Source organism: Oculina patagonica, chromosome 9 (assembly GCF_052425735.1).
Source record: "Oculina patagonica isolate OP01 chromosome 9, crgOcupat, whole genome shotgun sequence".
Classification (NCBI taxonomy): Eukaryota; Metazoa; Cnidaria; class Anthozoa; order Scleractinia; family Oculinidae; genus Oculina; species Oculina patagonica.
This window is the reverse complement of record NC_135766.1, coordinates 15,654,950-15,674,927: the sequence shown is the minus strand read 5'-3', so window position 1 is coordinate 15,674,927 and position 19,978 is coordinate 15,654,950. Positions and strand designations below refer to the sequence as shown.

General features: G+C 39.1%; 2 protein-coding genes across 2 annotated transcripts in view; both read right to left on the bottom strand.

The window, feature by feature from the left end:
* Positions 1-1,351, bottom strand: part of LOC144666823 (uncharacterized) — a 1,472-nt gene extending 121 nt beyond the window's left edge. The window contains exons 1-2 of the mRNA XM_078528227.1: positions 583-1,351; positions 1-412 (exon numbers count right to left, since the gene is read on the bottom strand). The exon at positions 1-412 is cut by the window's left edge and continues 121 nt beyond it. Coding sequence (XP_078384353.1) covers positions 1-412; positions 583-1,246 — 1,076 coding nt within the window. The 5' untranslated portion in view covers positions 1,247-1,351. The remainder of the gene's footprint in view (positions 413-582) is intronic.
* A 15-nt stretch (positions 1,352-1,366) lies between these two features.
* Positions 1,367-17,719, bottom strand: LOC144666806 (glutamate receptor ionotropic, kainate 3-like). The gene is made up of 16 exons (XM_078528211.1): positions 17,624-17,719; positions 16,693-16,794; positions 15,215-15,349; positions 14,768-15,007; positions 14,326-14,534; positions 12,645-12,686; positions 12,434-12,553; positions 11,970-12,101; positions 10,021-10,125; positions 9,558-9,677; positions 8,871-9,065; positions 5,903-6,263; positions 3,990-4,352; positions 2,498-2,668; positions 1,956-2,103; positions 1,367-1,620 (listed from the first exon to the last, which is right to left on the bottom strand). Exons 2-16 carry the CDS (start codon positions 16,778-16,780, stop codon positions 1,566-1,568), a joined length of 2,484 nt encoding a protein of 827 aa, XP_078384337.1. The 5' UTR covers positions 16,781-16,794; positions 17,624-17,719; the 3' UTR covers positions 1,367-1,565.
* Between the last annotated feature and the right edge of the window lie 2,259 nt (positions 17,720-19,978).

The window sequence follows — 19,978 nt, the reverse complement described above, 5'->3', positions numbered from 1 at the left end:
TATTGAAAGTATTGCTCCAGGGCGGGGGGCTCAATACCAAAGTAGTCGCTGGTGGTATTACCATAAAGGCATGTTATGGCATTACGAAGTAGTGTGCACACAACATACATTTTACCGACATTGCTTAGGCCGATCTTCAAATTCTTTTTAAAGTCAAGAAATTTGAAAGAGTTAATGACATCACCGAAAAGCCATTCCACTGAAATTCTTAACGCGCTCATGGCTTCGTTGTAATCCTGCATGGCGGGTGCAAGTGGGACACGACGAAACGGGGTTTGAAGATGCACACGGAGAGGGTAGGCCAAATCTCCATATATACACATGGGTTGGCCTACTGGAGAGAAAGCATACTGTTGAAGGTCACGCAATAGTCCAGAATCTGCCAACATCCCGGCGTCGTGTTTACGCCCCTCTATAAAAAACAAAGAAAATAGGAGGTGAGAATAGAAATAGTTTGGGAAGTTTGTATAGCTAAAAACAATAAAAACAACTTTCAATATCATATTTTATTTTGTGATCGATTGTGTTTTAATAATAAAGTTCATTATAAGTACTAAAAAGAGAATCAAATTAAAAACTCACCAACTGGTCCATACAAGTTTCCTATTAGTCCATTTGGTAGGGACAGGGATTGAAATTTAAGGGCATGGACCCTTTTATGTCCATTATAAACTACTCTTTGATGTTCTCCGGGTCTTGAAATGGGTCGTACTGTCCCATCGACGAAACCAAAACAATTGTCAAGCGGGGCGCCTTTTCCTGATATAGCATCTGCATAACGCTGTAAAGCCCCAGGATTCAGAAGATCTCGATTCCATTGGGTTATGAGGTGTCCGTGAACGTCAAAGATATAGTCCATGACATCATTAGTGATCAAACTTATAACAGAAACCGGTCGGCCAAAGCGCGGAATCATATCACTGAGTCGGCATGGATAGGCAACTCGTTTGAGAAGCATACATAAGGCTTCTATGTCATCGCAAATACTCCTCTGCTCGCATTTAAACACTGGTGGTAGTTGGAGTGCTGCAATAAGGCGAGGAAGGTCTTGCTTCTCAACACGAAACTCTGCTTTGCATTCGGCGGAGTTCATAGAATCCAAATCGAATCGTTCGTAGTTTCCATGAGGGAAATCTGAATTTTTTGAACTGAAGGTATCGTAAAGCAATAAAAACTCTTCATCTGAAACAATGTTGTCGGCGTAGAGAAGTATGAGCATCTCACGAAATTCTTTGAAGGACATCATGTTCTCTGTGGACTTCAACTGGAAGATTACCTCGTCCTCGTAGCCGGCGCGGTCTGCTAAATGTTTATTTTTCCCGCCGTAAATGACGGTCCCGTCCCAGGACCCACTCGGTCAAACAAGGTCTCGTCCACGTCCTCGGCGTCGGTGCTAAAGGTCCCTATTAACATTGCAGGTGACGATTGTGCAGTACGGACTATAATTATTCGTTGTGCTAATCAAAATATTAAGTCGAACATTGTACTGAGAACTTGACAAAACTGAATTTACCTTAGTATTAAAAAAAAAATAAAACAGTGTGGTTGAATACTATTTTGACCATTCAGAAACTTGGGTAACCAATTTCAGGATCGTTTCGCGGAGAAGAATTATTTTGCCTACGGATAAAAAATAAAAACAATGTGTGAGCGTACTTGTTGCATAAATCTCTTCGTAATTAAAGCAACCCCCGAGGGCTAGATTGCAAAAAAGGACTTACAATACTAGTCCTACACCGTTCACAAGTACAAAACACATTAAACACTAAACAAGAAAATGTCAATAAAAAATAATTGTCCAATTTCAGAATTCCTTATTAAAACTAATATAAACAATGCTAGGGCCATCATGAAGTTTTGAAAACATTGTCTGAGCCTCACTTTAAAAAGGTTTTCATTAATTGCATCTGGTATGTCTTACGATATGCCTATAAAAGTGTTTTCTAATCACAAACCTTTCAGTTTTGTAGATTGACTTTTGTTTTGCTCTTCGCTTCCATAAAATTTCTGCAATCAGCGTCAGGAATGCAACAACCATCCCGACACCCAGGACAACATATACTCCCAGCATACTCATGAGGTCAATACGCTTTTGAGACAAAGCTGAAACAAAAAAAAGTTTAAGAAAGGTAGTATAGGTCCAGCAGAATTAGTGTTCCTTAGTGACAGGCGATAATGTAAGGTTATTACGTAAATCGCTAATATGAAATAGGTGACCAGGCCTAGACAGTGACAGTCGCTCTTAATTAATTACGGGATTGCAGTAGAGAAATCAGCACTGTATTTCTCAGGCAAAAGTTACAGACCTATTGACTCTCCTCTAAAAAATGATTTGTGACGGGAGGCATTTGACTTGTTAGGCTATATCATCCTAACATGGGCTATTAAGATGAACGAGACGGTTGATACATTAATTTCTGAAAATTTTTGTGCCGCGACTGCAAATCACGCCTGGGCTTCGATAAAACAACACAAGTATATATTGCGTATTGCTTACTAGTTTCTTGTTCTTGAGGACACTCGTTTTTATTGTCCCACCATTTTCGCCACAAACTGTTAAGAAAACCATTCTCGTGTAGACGTAGAATGGCCGGAGTGAAATCATCCACACGAGGATCTTTTGCCTGGAACGCGAGTGCAAGTCCTTTAGCTATGGTTAGACCTGAGACTGAGTGAATTGGAGAAGTTGGTTAATTACTTTAAACATTATCTATGTTTACGTTTCGAAACATTTCTTTTAGCGAAGCTCCCAGCGGCCCGAAGGCCCGCTGAGCGGAGCCAAATACCCATAGAAAATACACAGAAATAGGAGAACCTTGAATTTGGTTTTTCAGATTCTTTATGGCTTGCGGCACGGTTCGGGGGCGTGCGCCCACCGTACGGCGTACGTATGTTGCTCAAATATGGCGGCCATACTCTGTTAACGTCAGCTTACGTGTACATCTTTTTAAGCGATGACGTCAGGAAATCGCTTATTGCCATCGCCTGACCGACCGGATCTTTTTGTCTTTTTGTCTGTTTCCGTCAAACAGAAATAAAGTTTAACTTGATAACAAGAAATCGCCGCATAGAACACAAAAGCAAAATACTCCCATGCAGTTAGAATGGAACACTACAATGTATAAACGAAAGAGACTAATTACATATGATGGGATCTATTAGAATTAGTAGACAGAAATTTCTAACTCTTATAATAATAAGGGCCGCCGTGGGCACGAGACCGGTTGACCTTTCTTGCAGCTTAAAAGCTGGCTCCCGCGTATCGTATGTCCTTTATCGGAAGTCACACACTACAATATAACGCAATCTACTGTTGTTCAATTGAGCAAATCTACGAAGGAAATGTATTATTAACTTGGCATCCTTGGCCTGCCTACTGTTAATTCTGTATTTATTTGAATTCCATCATATCCTAACTATGCTATTTAGACAATCACCAACATTGCTTCTTAGTACACTGCAATTTAGCCTGCGTAGCGGGCGCCGTAGTTTCGAGCGCGCGTATGGGAAACGCGAAAGGCGCGAGAGGGCCATTCGGCCTTCTTGCGATCACGCACTCTTTAAAAACGCGCTTTTATTAAACTACACAGACGCCTGCAACGCTGGCTAACTGCAATAGGATAACAGTCTTTATCCCGCCCTCAATTATGTTAGACCCTTTGTGAAACGTCATCGCTTCTGCATGCACTGCATGCCGTTTATTATATTAGACATCTACACTATTCTCAATTGAAAGCTGTCAAAACAAGGGATACGCTGACCAATATCATATTATGACCATATCGCGGGCTCAGTTGTTGAACTCATCGAAGTCTTGTGTTTTTTTTTAAGGTGACCGCTGACCAAATAATGGTTTTACATTGGATCGCGGGCTCGTGGCCTACTTGTTTCTGTCTATGGTCAGTAAAGTCAAATTTGATAATAGGGCAAAGTAAATAACCGGGGAGCTTCGCATTTAGGTTTGGCTAAATCTAGTTAATAGCACTTACCTGTTGTCAAATCGCAAGGTTGTTGGTTGGCATAATATTTTAGAAGTGGCCCATCACTATAAAACAGAAGCTTGTCTTTTTCTCGTACCCATTGAATACCTTCAGATGTACTTTTAACTATGGTATCGTCTCTTTGAATTCTGTTCCCAATCTTCTTGTATGGCTCATACTGACTTGCCTTTAAGAACTCGAGTGTGCTGGAAGACTCAAGAACTGCTACTTGATAAGAGGAGCCCACAATGTCTTCAAGGTTACGGATCTGGTGCTGAACGTTCTTTACTGTTAAAAACGCGGCCAGATTAGCGGTGTATGTTGATACCAAAATGAGAACGCAGAACCAGTAGCTTCCAGTGAGAATGCGACCTAAAGAAAATAAAGTTTGCAGTTAATAATATTCGTGTCCTAACTATGGAGCCCCGGGATCCTCTTGCCTGTGTTAGCAGCTAACTTGAGTTGATCAGTAGCATATTTGTGACCCTCCAAGGGATTTTGGTCACTTTGGTGTTGACACGCGCACGACACGCTCGCACGGTTAGACAAAAGAGACACGATTTAACACGGAACAACCGTGTCCAGTTAATCCCTCATTAAAATTTTCTTTTGTTTTTTAGGACACGGTAAAAACAAAGGACTAGACCATCGTCCGTTTCACTACTGGAAAACAAAAGCTATCGTGCGAATAAAGCACGCTTACCGTGCGAATAAAGCACGCTTACCGTGCGAAACACACACGCTTACCGTGCGAAACAAACACGCTTACCGTGCGAAAAACACACGCTTACCGTGCGAATTACCGTGTCAACGCACACTTACCGTGCGAAGGATGAGAAATAACACGATTAATGTGCAAAGAGAGAAGTATATAAAGTCAGGGACTACCATAGTACGCTTTCTCATCAAAGGATTTATTGACAATGGACATCTGGTAAAATCTAATATCTGACGGTTGATCTCGATCAATTCGGCCGATGTTAAAATAATGTCGTTCTTATAATGCCGAACTATATCTTCTGAGACTTTGAACATTATTAGTTTGATCTGCATCGCTCTCACGACAATTAAAAACAATTAAGTAGCTGCCGAAAGAAACAGCTATGCCAAAAATTCGATTTACACGCGGGAGAAAACGAGTGCAAGAAACCGATGTAAAACCTAGTAGTTTGAGCGACAAATACTCTAAGATTACATATCTCATCAAAAAACTGTAAAACGATCAACCATTCTTATGATATGAGTGTAAAATTGCCGTCAAATATGTGATCTTTTCGTTGCTGTAATCTAGTTCGAGTTAGCTGGGTTTTCGAGTTATCTAAGTTCGAGTTAAACGATTGAAAACGGAGTAAAAATGACTCAAAAAGTAGTGGAATTGAAGTGGATATCAAGTTCTTAAGATTCACTTAAATCCGCGGGTTCATTGCATATCGCACTCAGGGCAAATCTGATCCGTATGGAATTTAAATAATCACTTCAACCGACATTTTCGAATTTACCGTGTCAAGCAACAAAACCTTCTCGAAACGTACGTGTCAAGCAACACGGAAGCTTACTCGTACCGTGTCAAGCAACAAACCCTTTTCGTACCGTGTCAAGCAACACGGAAGCTTCCTCGTACCGTGTCAAGAAACAAAGCCTATCGCACCGTGACAAGAAAACAAAGCTTTTCCATGTCAAGCAGGTAAGAACAAAGGCAACCAACACGAACACGTTAGCTTTTGTTTTGCTTATTAGTTATGCGCATATCGAGGTTCTTGACACGCTGACCGTGTCGTGTTATAACCGTGCGAACGTGTCGTGCGCGTGTCAACACCAAAGTGACCAAAATCCCGTGGAGGGTCACATTTGTCGAGATGGTGTACAATATGTTTACATAAAAGTAAGTAATTGAACTAAGTTTTCCATTTTAAGCCTTATACCTGACAAACTCCTGGGTGTGTTATCAGCTCCTTGTTGCAGCATAGAAGCCAAGGCAAACCACACACTGTTGAAAAAAGTAAACTCCACTGATGTTCCTCGAGAATTGTAATCTTTGTACCCATAAGGACTGAAGTAGTTTAATACAAACACAGCAACAGAGATGACCAGCAGGCTTGCTAGGGTGGCGATCCAAACGTAGTTGTCAAAGGGATTCATAAACTGTAGTAAATCAATTGACCGACTAGAAGATGTTTTTTTCATCAGTAAATCTTGCGTGAAGTGCAAGTAGGGCACGCTGAAGTCCACCACTTTCTCGCGTCGTTCAGTTATGGTTAGTGCCGCAACGGCAACATCGGCACGCTTTGGACAAAAAGGATCACAGGGCGCCCAGACAAACTGTTTGTGTATGGCCTGTGCGCATTAACATTTTTATAGAGATTGTATGGAATTTACCGAATAGTTTGTAGAATTGCGTAAAATGGTGCAAAACATTAACAAATTTGTGCTTAATAAATGTTAAGTTTCCTACCTTTTGTGTAGTGTCGTTCTTTTGGCTCGAAATGGCGATTTTGAGTCGATTGAAGGGTACTATTTTGCTTTCGCTGTTTACTATACATCTAATTATATGGAAAGGGTGGAAACTCCAACAGCTCCAAAGTAGAACACTTCCAGCGCCGAGCCGATTTTCGACCTGATAATCCCATCGCACAACTTTCAAACTACGCACCAGAAAAGAGGAAGGCTTGACGAATCTTCTCGTATCATTTGATCGAAAATTTATCCAAACGGTCAGGAACAAGCCCTCAAACGAAAACGGGTATCCAAAATTTTTAGGCCGTCCGAATGCGTAGCACCAATTTGTGGTGCCGAAGGGAAACGCTATTCCCCAGCCTCTTTGTGATTGGATACAACTAAACAATGGTCGTTCAAGATTTTGTTTCGTGGATAGGGAGGCAAAGGCAAAGGCAAAACCAATACTCAATAGTATAGGGAGGGATGTCAATGGTGCGACACGACCTTAGGACCCTCGCGCAAATGGCAATTACGACGGCGATGCCGAAAGCGATGCATTATCATTTAAATATGCGTCATTGTAACTTGTATGCGGCGAAGTAATAATGAAATATTCATACTGACTTAAGAAACGAGTAAGTACCTACATCTAGTCGGTATGAGTTTCATTTTTAAAGCTAGCTTCAAATAAAAGACAGCGTTCACTTTTCAACGAAAAACATTTTTTACAGCCCTAGAAAAAAATATCAGACTTTAGTCATCTCACCTAGTTGTTTTACAGAGATTGCAAAACAATACACCCACATGTGAAACTCTCGTGCAAAACCGTTGTTGTGATTTGCTATTCTTATGTTAAGGTCCGACTGATTGGGAAAACCCCGCAAACTCCATCACGACTTTCGTAGCCGGAGAAAATGTAGGCGATCGCGACTTTGCGGAAAGTGGGCTGTTTTCGGGACATACGAATATGGCAAGGTACTCGTGTTTGAGTTCCTTTATTTTTCTTCCTGTTTTTGATTTTTTTTAAACATTTATGGCTGCAATCACTAAAATAGTCTTCATTTTCTAGGTTCGAAACCTTGACTTCTGAACAATCTCAAATCCTACACATGGCCGAAGCTGGGCACAATATTCTTATAACTGGAGAGGGAGGAACAGGGAAATCTTTTGTGGTTAAGGCTATCACTGAACAGTCAACTGCTAAAGCAAGAGGAAAAGGTTTTCATTGTTTGTGCGAGCGGTGTTTTGGGAAGAGTGTATTTGGAAGTAAATAAACAGACGTCAAACGGCGCACTCCTTTTACTTCGACGCATACAAGTTACAACGACGCATATTTAAATGATAATGCATCGCTTTCGGCATCGCCGTCGTAATTGCCATTTGCGCGAGGGTCCTAAGGTCGTGTCGCACCATTGACATCACTCCCTATACTATTGAGTATTGGTTTTGCCTTTGCCTCCCTATCCACGAAACAAAATCTTGAACGACCATTGTTTAGTTTTATCCAATCACAAAGAGGCTGGGGAATAGCGTTTCCCTTCGGCACCACAAATTGGTGCTACGCATTCGGACGGCCTAAAAATTTTAGATACCCGTTTTCGTTTGAGGGCTTGTTCCTGACCGTTTGGATAAATTTTCGATCAAATGATACGAGAAGATTTGTCAAGCCTTCCTCTTTTCTGGTGCGTAGTTTGAAAGTTGTGCGATGGGATTATCAGGTCGAAAATCGGCTCGGCGCTGGAAGTGTTCTACTTTGGAGCTGTTGGAGTTTCCACCCTTTCCATATAATTAGATGTATAGTAAACAGCGAAAGCAAAATACCCTTTAATCGACTCAAAATCGCCATTTCGAGCCAAAAGAACGACACTACACAAAAGGTAGGAAACTTAACATTTATTAAGCACAAATTTGTTAATGTTTTGCACCATTTTACGCAATTCTACAAACCATTCGGTAAACTCCATACATTCTCTATAAAAATAATGCGCACAGGCCATACACAAACAGTTTGTCTGGGCCCCCTGTGAAAGGATCAAAGTAACTAAGTCAGTGTTTTTTTCGTCATCTTCACTGGGGGCTCGCGCCATCTAAAATAAATTAAACAATTATTCACCGAAGGCGAAGTGATTTTTGTTAAATGATCCCCGAGACGAGTCGAGTGATTATTCAACAATAATCACTGAGCCTGAGGCGAATAGTTGTGCCCTAAGTGCAGCCCAAATACGCATAACAACGTTATGCATCCCACATTAACAAAACTTAATATGACATCATCGCGTATTCAAAATTAGAAACGAACTTGGAATCTCAGCTTTTAGGACTACCTGCATCTATATATATATATATATATATATATATATATATATCTTTTAAGATCAGATCCGAGGTCTTGTTGTAAACTATTTGAACTTGAAATGCACATACATGCCATGTTATATAATATTACTTACAAACCTTTCTTATTAACTCGCCAATCATTCCATTCCAAGTTCCATTTTTTGTTTCACCGCCGTATAGACCGTCTGGGGAGGGGTAGATCTCATACGTAAACTTGAGATTTCTTGCCAGTCCATTCAGCAGATCAATACAATATCCTTCATATGAAAAACTACCATCTACGTGCTTCTTCTTCATCACAAAAGGTGCATCCTGTATTTGGTTACGCACAAAGGGTAAATACTTCACAACGAAGGCAAACTATGTAAGGATGCTGACAACGGTTCCCAGCACTTTCCAGCTCTTATACTTTGATAAATTGGCCAGTACTACAAATCTGTTTTAGTTGCTGCTACAATAATGATTTCACAGAAATGTTCAGTCATCGCTGAAGAAGTCGTGGTCATTTTCATTACGTCACTGGTTACCACTGCAACAGTTTAACCTGTCAAAACACCCTTAATTTTCCTTTTAAGCGCTTATAACTCAAAAACAAGTCAGGTGACCCTACTTTTTTATTATTGAGTAATGATATGCATGTTTTAGACACAACTTTTTGCAAAATTATTTTTATTTTTCAGGAGACGGGTCCAGAGCCACCTTAAATTTCTGATAATTTTAGCTGGCTCTGAAACCGCTTCATATATATATATATGTATATTTACCTTTGCAAAAAAATTGTCGGAAAATTTTCATAGCACTTACCTCTACAACGGCGACCCTAAGTTTTGCCCCATGAACACTTTCCCTGGTAGGTAAACTCTCCACGTTGTGTAAGATTTTCTCAAACAAGACGGCACCTTTAGTTGAATTCCATGTACCAGTCTATCGATTAATTAGACAAAGAAAGAGGCGAAATTTAAGTAAACTTTTGTCGGAGAACACGAAACGGTGCAAAATATACACTTAACAAATGTACGCATAGCGTATTTAAAATGACAGAACGCGGTGCGTATTGTTTACCCAGTTAAGGGATCTTAACACTGAATTTATGTGCCTATATTGTGCTTGTTCAGTTGAGCGTCATACCTTAAACCAGGTGCTTGTCTGCGACAACATAGCTAATAAAATGGCTAATAACGTGAATGAGTCATTTTTACATACGGCATTTAATTTTATCTTACCTTTTTCAAACATTACGTAGTTGTAAGACTTCTTTACTACTTACCCTTTCAAACACATTGTTTCGGAGGTTTAAAATATCCAGTTCAATTTCTTTTCGCTTGCCAAACTCGTTAAAAAGAACTGGACCAGTTAAACCGTCCAGGTTGACCTGTTTATAGGGAACACACAACTCAATTATTATTATATTTTATAAAATGAATATATGAAATTCATATATTTGTACTGCGGATATACATTTTAAGCAAATGAAAGATCTTCGCAATAATGTACTCAACTTAAGCAGTCGAGAAAAGCAAGCCTGAAAAAAATTCAGGCTTGAACGGGAATCCAACCCATGACCTCTGCGATACTAGTGCAGCGCTCTAACCAACTGAGGTATCAAGCCAACTGGAAGCTGGTCACTTGCAATTGTGAGTCCGTAATATACCCGTGGATGGAGAAGGTATGAAATGAATATATAAAATTCATATATTTGTACTGCGGATATAAATTTTAAGCAAATGAAAGATCATCGCATTAATGTACTCAACTTAAGCAGTCGAGAAAAGCAAGCCTGAAAAAAATTCAGGCTTGAACGGGAATCGAAAGTGCGTGATATTGTAAGGCGCATGGTTGATTAAGGTGTCATTATTTGGCTAAGTTAAATGGAATTCTTTCATGGAATCGGTACTACTCTGCAGCTTCTCCATATCTTAGTCGAGGGAAATAAATTACTGATAGCTTTTGGGAGGCACGGTGACCGAGCTAACCTTCAGTGATGTGATTCTCTCATGGAATCGGTACAACTTGTAGGTTTTCCATATTTAAGTCAAAAGGTGGTGAACCGGGCGGAAAACTAAACTCCTGATTGCCTAAAACATCCGTTGTCTTAGTGCATGCCCTGGCACTTTCCACTGACCATGTACGTGTGTGCAAACGAGTAATAAATTAAATGAATTACCTTTTTAGACACGGTAAGGATTTAAGTTATAAGCTTGTGGGGCCGTGTATTCCCGATAGAATTTGAATTGAGAAGTGTTGGTTTTTGTAGAGGGGAAAAACTGGAGAAACCGGAGAAAAACCCTTCGAGCAAGGACGGGAACCAACAACAAACTCAACCTACATATGGAACCGGGCCGGGATCGAACCCGGGCCACATTGGTGGGAGGCAAGCGCTCTCACCACTGCGCCATCCCTGCTCCCTAATGATTAATGAGTGCGAAATAAACGTACAGAAACGTGCTACAGCTGTGAGAGTTAATAATATCGCGGATTTTTTTCGCATCATGCGTATTAAGTATTAGTAAGTATGTTACACATGTTAGCATTATTTTATCCCTTTCTTCGAGCGTCATCCTTTCTGTTTAGATTTCCATTTTCAGTTGGAGCCGTTACTCTCCTAGACACATTCATCCAAGTACGCGGAGCACGTGCTTTGTCTGACGTTATTCTGCATGATTTATTTTTATTTTATGCTATGCTACAGATATTGGTCGAAAATAGAAAAATAGAAAAAAACCGGTTCCAACGTTATCGGGCTTTTAGCTTGATATATGGACATTTATTCGTAAAGGATTGATATGTTTGGGCGACAATTTTTACGCGTTTTTGGTTGTTTGTGACATTTTCTTTCCGGATTTTTGACATCCAAGTTAATAATTGTGTCCAAAATTTACAAAACCTATCATTTTTAATTACCAGTCATATCTTGACTCGCTTTTCGAAAGAAACACCCCGTCTGGTTTTGTTGGCAATTTCCAACCGGCCGTTATTTTTGGTTTTAATCAAAATGCGAATTTTAGGGTTAACGAAAAACATTTAGATCAAATACACGAATATTTGAACAAACGAAAACCAAACCTTCTTACTCAGCGAACTTTGAATTGCAAGCAGGTAGCGGGTAACAGATATAATTGAATCATTTTGTTTTGGATGTTTACAAGGTGTGCAAGTTTGAAAAGAAGGGGTAAACCATTCATTAAACACACATTCATTAAACGCACGATGCTGTACCTTTCTAATGCAAGTTAACATCACATCCGTATCTTTCAAAGTAATAGCAGACCCGTTTATCTGCGAACACGGTTCTCGGTTTACAGCCTGGCTGACAACATGGGCAGCATCGAAAGCAAGTGCAGCGAAGTCCTGTAGAAATATTGAATTTGGATGATCATTGTATATTTTAAAGTATTCACCTTTCAGTATGAGATCTAGTGACTGCTAATTGCATGCTTATTTTTGCTGATTGATATTTGTGTTCTAAAACTCAATTATTTAATTCAATTATAAAGTATAATGGTATTTTGTAATTCCTCGCTAAGGCATACATAGTCCTTAAAATGCGTCAGGCTCCAGAGCTGTAACTTTTTTAAATATAACGGAAATAGCTTATCTTGAATAGTTTTAAATTTACTTCTTTTAATAAGTTATAAAGACAAAGACTATAGCACAGTTTTTTAATTGACTCTTGAGCATACCTTGGTGGTATTTTTAATTCGAACTGCTTGCTCTAGTTTGTCACTAGTTGAACTCTGAATGTATGGAAGCTTGAATGCTAAAACCATATTATTCCTGTCGCAGCTCATTTTGAACGGAACCTGAAAATGCAAAAAAAAGAAATTACGCTGTACTAAAAAAATAATAGGACACGAATAGAATGGTTAAACAAGAATAAATTAATTGCCGAACCTGTCCTTGAATTATCCATTTATTTTTGTGTTTACAAGATTTCTGCAATAAAACGAAGGAAAATATAGTTCTCGGTAGTGATTGTTTATTATTGAACTACACTGAATAAAGTCAACTCTTTCTTAACGGACACCTCTATAAGACGGACACCTGAGGTTGATCCCGTCTCTGCCGCTGACTCGTCCCCAGTCGTCTGTTCTGTCTCTCCTGTGTCGAGGGAAACTGGGTCAAACTAAAAACGGAGGGAATCATGGGAAGGAAGAGAAAAAGCGAAGGAGACTCCCTTCCTTCTTCCTTCCAATCACCCCTCGGGCTCCCCGGCTCCCCGCGCTTCTCACGTTAATATTAATCGGCGAGACTGAGAGACGACTGGGGACAACACCCCCTTTTTTAAGACCCTATTTAGGACAAAGGACAACATCAACAATCGTTTACGCTATATTGTGATTGCGTCCCGTACGCGATGTTTGACGCATTGAAATGCGGAAACACCGATCCCACCAAATAAACCAATGCTTTTTACTGAAGCGAAAGCGAAAACAATGTAAATGCATGGACGACAGTCTTGCAGCCATACCCTGTCTAGGACAGCTTAAGGCCCTGTTTAGGACAGAGTAGCTTGAAATTATATACCCTGTTCAGGGCCGGAGGAGTCAAAAACCATACCCTATCCAGCGGCACGTCCCCATATAGGCCATATAGGGGAGTGCCTCCCCCCCCCCCCCCTCCCGGGGCGGTTACACCAACAAAAAAAAGGTCACGGTCCAAACAAAAATCTTGGTATTGACAAAGATGAAATGGAAACGCATTCGTCGGGAAATCAACTGGGTTATCACTACCCAGGTGGTGGTATCTGAACAGTGTGGCTCAACAACGTACACGACGCCTTTCGGCTAGAGGGCCAAAGACGAACACAGAAGACTTGTGATTGGCGACTTCGAATTAAAAATAGGTGGGGGAACCTAAGAGAGGCTCCAAGACAAGAAGTGGCGGGCAAAGAGTTTAGTTCTAAGAGGTACTTTCTTCCTCGTATCAAAACGATTCGTGATCGAAATTCTTCAAGAACTATCTTTGTTGATAGACCCATTTGGTAGAAGACCAACGAATTGAAAAAAGCCAGATGTCTTTTAGTTATACTTAGCAGTTTAAGGGAAACCCACTTGGATACATTCGCTGTGCGAATTCGTGAAAACAATGGCGTTTGCGGCAAATCTGGATGGCAGGTACACTAACCAATTCAGTCATCGTATGATTATCACAACTCTGAAGCGCAAAAAAACTAAACCCCATTGACATCTGTCAACTCTCTCGACATAAGATTGTGCAACCTATCGAAGAAGGGCTTTTTTGGCCGCTTCAATTTTCAAGATGTTTTATGATAATAGTTTTAAAGCTTTAGATATTGAATTAGTTACTTTTTCCAAAATTTTACAGGAGACGTTTTGGTGTTAGTTAAATCTGACTGTTCACTTTGACGTTTCCACTGAAACCGGTTTTGACAAAATTCGCATTTTTTTGGACTTAATCATTGTTATTTTATGTTTCATGATTGCTTGGTATTTTTTTTTTCTTAATTTAGCTATAGATTATATAATGAGATATATTTTTCTGCTAACTAAATATAATAATCAAGAACATTTCTGAAAGGGATACAAGACTATAGATCAAAACTAAAAATTACCTGTTGTAACATAAGTTCAATATTTTCTTTGTTAGCATAAAGTAGAACAATTTCAGCTTCAGAGTTTTCAATTTGCTCCATTGCTCTCAATATTGGTGCTGTTGAATCTTTATTACTTTTGCCTAATTTGGAAAGCTGAACAAAGTTGATATTCAGCGTTGAACTCTGGGACGTGGAGAGGAAATATCCAGCTTCAGGCCATCGACCCTCTAAAACAGTTACAAGAAAAAGATATTGTAAAAATATGAATTATATTAGGCTTTATTTATGAAGAAAACGTTATAAGTACTTTTTGGTGTAGGTTACTTTTGTGAAATTAAGGAAGAAGTATATAAAAATAACCGGAATGTCTAACACTACGCGGTAAAGAATAATAATAACAACAACAACAACAACACCAACGACAACAACAACACTGGTTAACACAACAAAGCTCTTTTACCATCAACTACTAGTACAATGTCCTTCCATCCAAACATGTTTAGTATATCAAGTGTAGCATGTGCGTAGTCTCTGTATCCTGCGGACAACTGGATCGCTTTCTCACATTGTTCGAAGGGCCTACTGTCACCATGGAGATGGATAAGAGGAATGCCTGTCACTTCAGAGAGTGTACATGCGGACGTTTTGGTGTGACTTCCCTCGATAAATGCAACGACGTTTTGTTGAGGAAATAACGGAGCTGAAATTGTGAGGAATTAAGTCAAAAGTAGTTACCAAAAGAAAACATACATTGATGCTGCATTGTGATGCATTACAGAGAAAATGTACGTTATTCTTCATGATTAAATCACAAACAAGCAGACAAGGAACAAACAAACAAATGTTCTTTTAGAGCTGTTTAACGATAAACAATCATGGTGATAAAAATATTTTTAAAAGTTCTTACCTTGATTAGAAAGTTCTATCTTTTCTGGTATTTTGAACTTTTTAAAGATTATCGAGGAAATATTATTCACATCAGACATGTGGTTGACGAAGAAGTTCATCGCATCATATTCTGCTGGATATCCATTTAGAAGACCTGCATGAGATCGCACGAGAGCAAAAACGAATCACAATAAGGCAAGGTAAATTTTGTTTATTGCCGTAATGCGCAAGACAGCTCAGTAGACAGCTATTTTCCAGGCATGCCACTCAATCTCACTCAGAGGAAAACAAACATTTTAAAGAGCCTTTAAAGTAAAAATTAATTGCTGCTTATTTGAAAGACTTTTACCAATTAAGAAAATGGTGATTACCGTTTTGAAAGATCTTCTTTCGTTTAGGAGAAGTTCAAGTTTTTGCGTAATAAAAATAAGGGAAGTAATGGCGTCATAATTTGTTCCACTATAAGATAGATCTCCAGATCACAGAATCAACGATTTCTTTAAAAATATAAGAGTGATCTTTTTAAAACTTGGCATCGGTTGTGACCTTCATCAAAGGTATAAAATGGCGCATACCATGATGTAATCATGGCAACACTCTTGGTTACAGTCTCTTTCTGTCATAAACCAAATATTTCCATTTTTCCCTAACTCTCCTCATTAGCTTGTTACGAGTGGATCATCTTTGATTAAGCAAAAACTGGGAATGTCTGTATTAATTAAAATAGGTATTTTGCCATGGCAACGGCACCACGGGTGACATTTTGTGGCTTTCGTGTTTGTACATGAATGGTGCAAAGTTTGAAGAACACAGCTCAAATATTTCAAGAGATATTATTGATTCAGTGCTTCATCTTTTTGTGAAACAATCAATGACATAATCTCTTTCCTCATTTGCTTAATACAAAAACATAAATATATCTAAAAACGAAAAAAAAAGATATTGCAAAAAGGAAAACGCCACTCATCTTTATTTTGAGAAGCCTTTTTAAATAAACAGCAGTTATTTTTTTTGCTTCAAAGGCACTTTAATTGAACATAACAATCCCGACTGGCAAGTAGCCTGCGTGCAGGCTCACCTTTCGGTCACACGCACAGGCATGCGCATGAGCCCCCAGAAACGCATGAGACCCTTGGCCGAGCGAACCTAACAGGCATGGTGGCACCGATAAAGTGACCTTGCTTGATATTTGTAAAATTATCACTTGAACCCAAAAAATCCAGCTCGTGCGTTGAACCCAAAGGTGAGCCGGCTCGCAAGCTGACGGTAGGAGGCAGACCAGCTGTCAGTTTCTAGTATAAAGGGATAGCAAGGACAATAGACTAAATATACCCCACGGCGAAAACTGAAACTGTATTGACAATTATGGGCTCCTGTTATTATGCATAATTTATGCCAAATTGTCTATGAAATAGATAAAACGGCTCCCAGTATCCTATCACAAATACAAGTGGAGTTTACGTACTAAAAATATGAGAATTTACGTCAGTTACTTACCGAAAGTGAATGTTTTGTTTGAAGTGAACACCTTGGCTACGAATGAAACAAAAATTACACAAGCAGTGTTGATAGTGCGTTGCCGCATGGTGATTCCAAAAACTGAAACAAAAATAATCAAATTAAATTATTACACTGTTGCGAATCGATGTTGAACGGAATCCAACCATTCCGTATGGTTCACAAATAGTCATATCAAGAAACTTTTAACAATTTGCGTTCAACACGTTAAAACAAATTGGGTAGACTAAGGGTTATTACAAAATGCTACAACCCTTATTACAAAACACGTTTTTTCGATGTAGCACGAACAACAGCAGGTTTTAAATGAGTCTTACGACCTTAATAACAAAATGCAACACGTACTTATTACAAAATTCCGCACAACAAACCGGCCACGAATATACGCATATCCTTTCATTTAAGGTTTTCGAGAACCCTTTTGGAGAAACCTTTGCATTATTAACTACCATAATTTAATTAATGGCGCGGTTGTTTTAATTTTATCATTTTTTTTACTTGGTAATATTATTATTTTCAAGGAAATTTTATATCGCTGAGAGACAAAAAAATATTTCCTCAGGCCATTTTTAACACTTGTGCAAGGAGTCGAAAAAAAAATTCAAAGAGAATATGATACGAGAAGAAAGCTTTCAAATGTTCTGTTGTTATTATTATTTTCCTTGTTTGGCATACACTTAACACAAAAAATAAAGGCGAACTTAGGATAGTTTGCATTGAGAAGGGCGATAAATATGAAGAAACTTAGTAATGCGTAATTGATATATCTCGTCGTTAACGGATATTAGCAAAGTGTGGTGAATGTCTACACCGGCTTGATGTTGATTAGCTGTCTCTGCAGTTTAAGTTAGATCTTTTTATATAGAAACATCACATGCTGATTTGGTTTTTCTATTTAAGTCATACTCACTCTGGTGAACATTACCATAAAAATATCACTCTTCGGATTAACTTTTCTCCTCCTTACTTGTAGTTTCGTCTTAAAATATGAAGGACTCTCATTCCGCTATGTATTCCTTAGCTTGTCGTATATTAACATTAGTTAAGTGCGATAAATGTCTACACCGCCTAAATTTCATTGGGCCAATTAGCGAGCGATGCGTCTCAAAGTAAATATTTTACGTGCACAATTGATTATCAACAGGGAGTTAATTGATGAAGGCAAATAATCCGCCGTAGCCATATTTTTGGGGCGGTTTATTTGTCTTTACCAACTCCCAGTCGATAATAAATCAAGTATTCCTCTTGCCCGACGTCTTAACATGCGAGTTTCCAATCTAGTATTCGTGTTGTTTTTTTGTATGTGTGTAGATACGTGACCTACTGTTACGTTTACCACTCTATCTAACAGATTGGGTTTAGTTTTTTTTTAAAAGGCTTTACACCTTATTGCTAACTGAGGTGGCATTTCCTATAAGCCTGGTGGTTCCTTGGAGGTCTCCTCGCCCTATTATAATGTTATTGCTGTAAAATTTCAATTCTAAAGTGGATAAAAAAATGATGATGAAAACGTAAAAAAAAAACCCAGCTCGCTGTTGTTAAGTATACTGACATGAGTCTAATATTTCTTCTACAAAGTATGGAAAACTAAATCACAAAAGCGTTTTAATTAAAATTTTTGTAAAAAAGAAAAAAAAAAGTAAACAACAACAAACACACGTAAGCGATTTTTTTTTTTTCACAGCAAGCCACTACATCGCCGAAACCTTTAAGCCAGCCGCAAACTACAGCAACTAGGTGAGCTATTCGCCTCACGTTCCTGTTTGCTCAGCCATCAACTCACTGCACATTTCACCGCAGATATGTTATTCACCACCGGTAGGTCCGTATCGGGAAAAACTTAACCTGCGTTGCAGACGGGATTTTCAGTTCGTCTGCAACGCAGGCTAGAAAAACTGTGCCCGAGGTCTTTGCGGCCTCGGGGGCCGAGGGCGGTTCCAAGACCGAGGGCACAGTTTTTTCTCAATACAGACCGACCAAGGCTGGTGAATAACATTTTTATTATTTTTCCTACTTTATTTGTTTTTAAGAGAAACCAAGAAAGATTGTGTCACAAAATCTTTGTTTGTATACGCGCGCCATTTCAATGTTTAGTCGATCGACGGGTTAGCAAGAGTGTTAAATGCTGTTTGTTATTTAGTTCGATAAAACTAGTAATACGTGACTCGCAGGGCCTCGCGAAGCTCTGGGTTGGGGAGGGGGGGGGGGGGGGTGTTATAAATAAGGAGTGGATTATTTGAAGTTGAACATTTATTGAATTGTACATATTCAATTTTCCACAGTATAGTAGGCAGGAAGATATATTTGTTAGAAATTTCAACGGGCATGGCCGCGACATCCTCGTTCCCAGGGTCTACTCCGCTTTGAAGATGGTGGCTTTTTCTGGTTCGTAAAGAGGTATAAAGCGTTGGGAAGCGCAGACTATTTTCAAAATCATCGACAAATTATTGGATAGTCGCATTTTGGACATTTATTTGATGGCATTAAAAAAAAAGAAGAACGAATGGCAGGATGATTCGTGGCGATGAAAGATTTATAGCCTGAATAGGCGTTGAGTGAGTATTATGTGGGAATCAATGTTATTTTAATCCGAAAAGAAAAACTATAAAAATGAAAGGCTCAGGATTCGAACCAACAAAAAAAAGAAAAAAAAAAAAAAAAAAAAAAACCTAGCCGGATTCGAACCCCCGGCCTCAGTTCCGAAGATCTGATTTCAAGTTCGACGCCTTACCATTAGGCCACCAGCGCGCGGCGGCCGTGTGACGTCAATTCCGCCACACACCAAGCTCACAAATATATATATATATATATATATAGAAATATATATGACCGTAAACTCAACACGAGATTTCATCCCGCCTGATCCCTTTGAGGGACAAAATTATACACCCCGCTACGCTCGGCCTTCGGCCTCGCTTCGCGAGGAATAAATACATAGTCGCTTCGCTTAAATGAACAGTATTCACAGAAAAGTTTAGCATATTAAATTTACACAGAAGAGATTCAATAAAAGAAATTGAAGTAGTAAACATATCAAAAATGTAAAATCTAGCCAAAGCATTATTGACAAAACTAAACGTCGATTCCCGCTTCTCGATAGATGTTTTGATAAAGAACTCTGTTCGTAGGACATTAAGTTCGAGAATTTCTCTGCCTAAAAAATACTATCTGACTGTAAGACAGTTTCGGTATAGCTATACACACTTGTATTTAACGAATTAATAAGCTCTGCGTTGATTCTCAGCATAATTTCTTTGTGATAAAC

Bases quoted from the DNA above. Each gene is read 5' to 3' on its own strand.
- LOC144666806 (XM_078528211.1), bottom strand. From the start codon at position 16,780: ATGCGGCAACGCACTATCAACACTGCTTGTGTAATTTTTGTTTCATTC. The intron at 12,554-12,644 runs GTTCGGCAATTA...TTGCATTTTCAG, and splicing joins AATGGATAATTCAAGGACAG to GTTCCGTTCAAAATGAGCTG. The intron at 9,066-9,557 runs GTAAGTGCTATG...AACCAAATACAG, and splicing joins TTAGGGTCGCCGTTGTAGAG to GATGCACCTTTTGTGATGAA.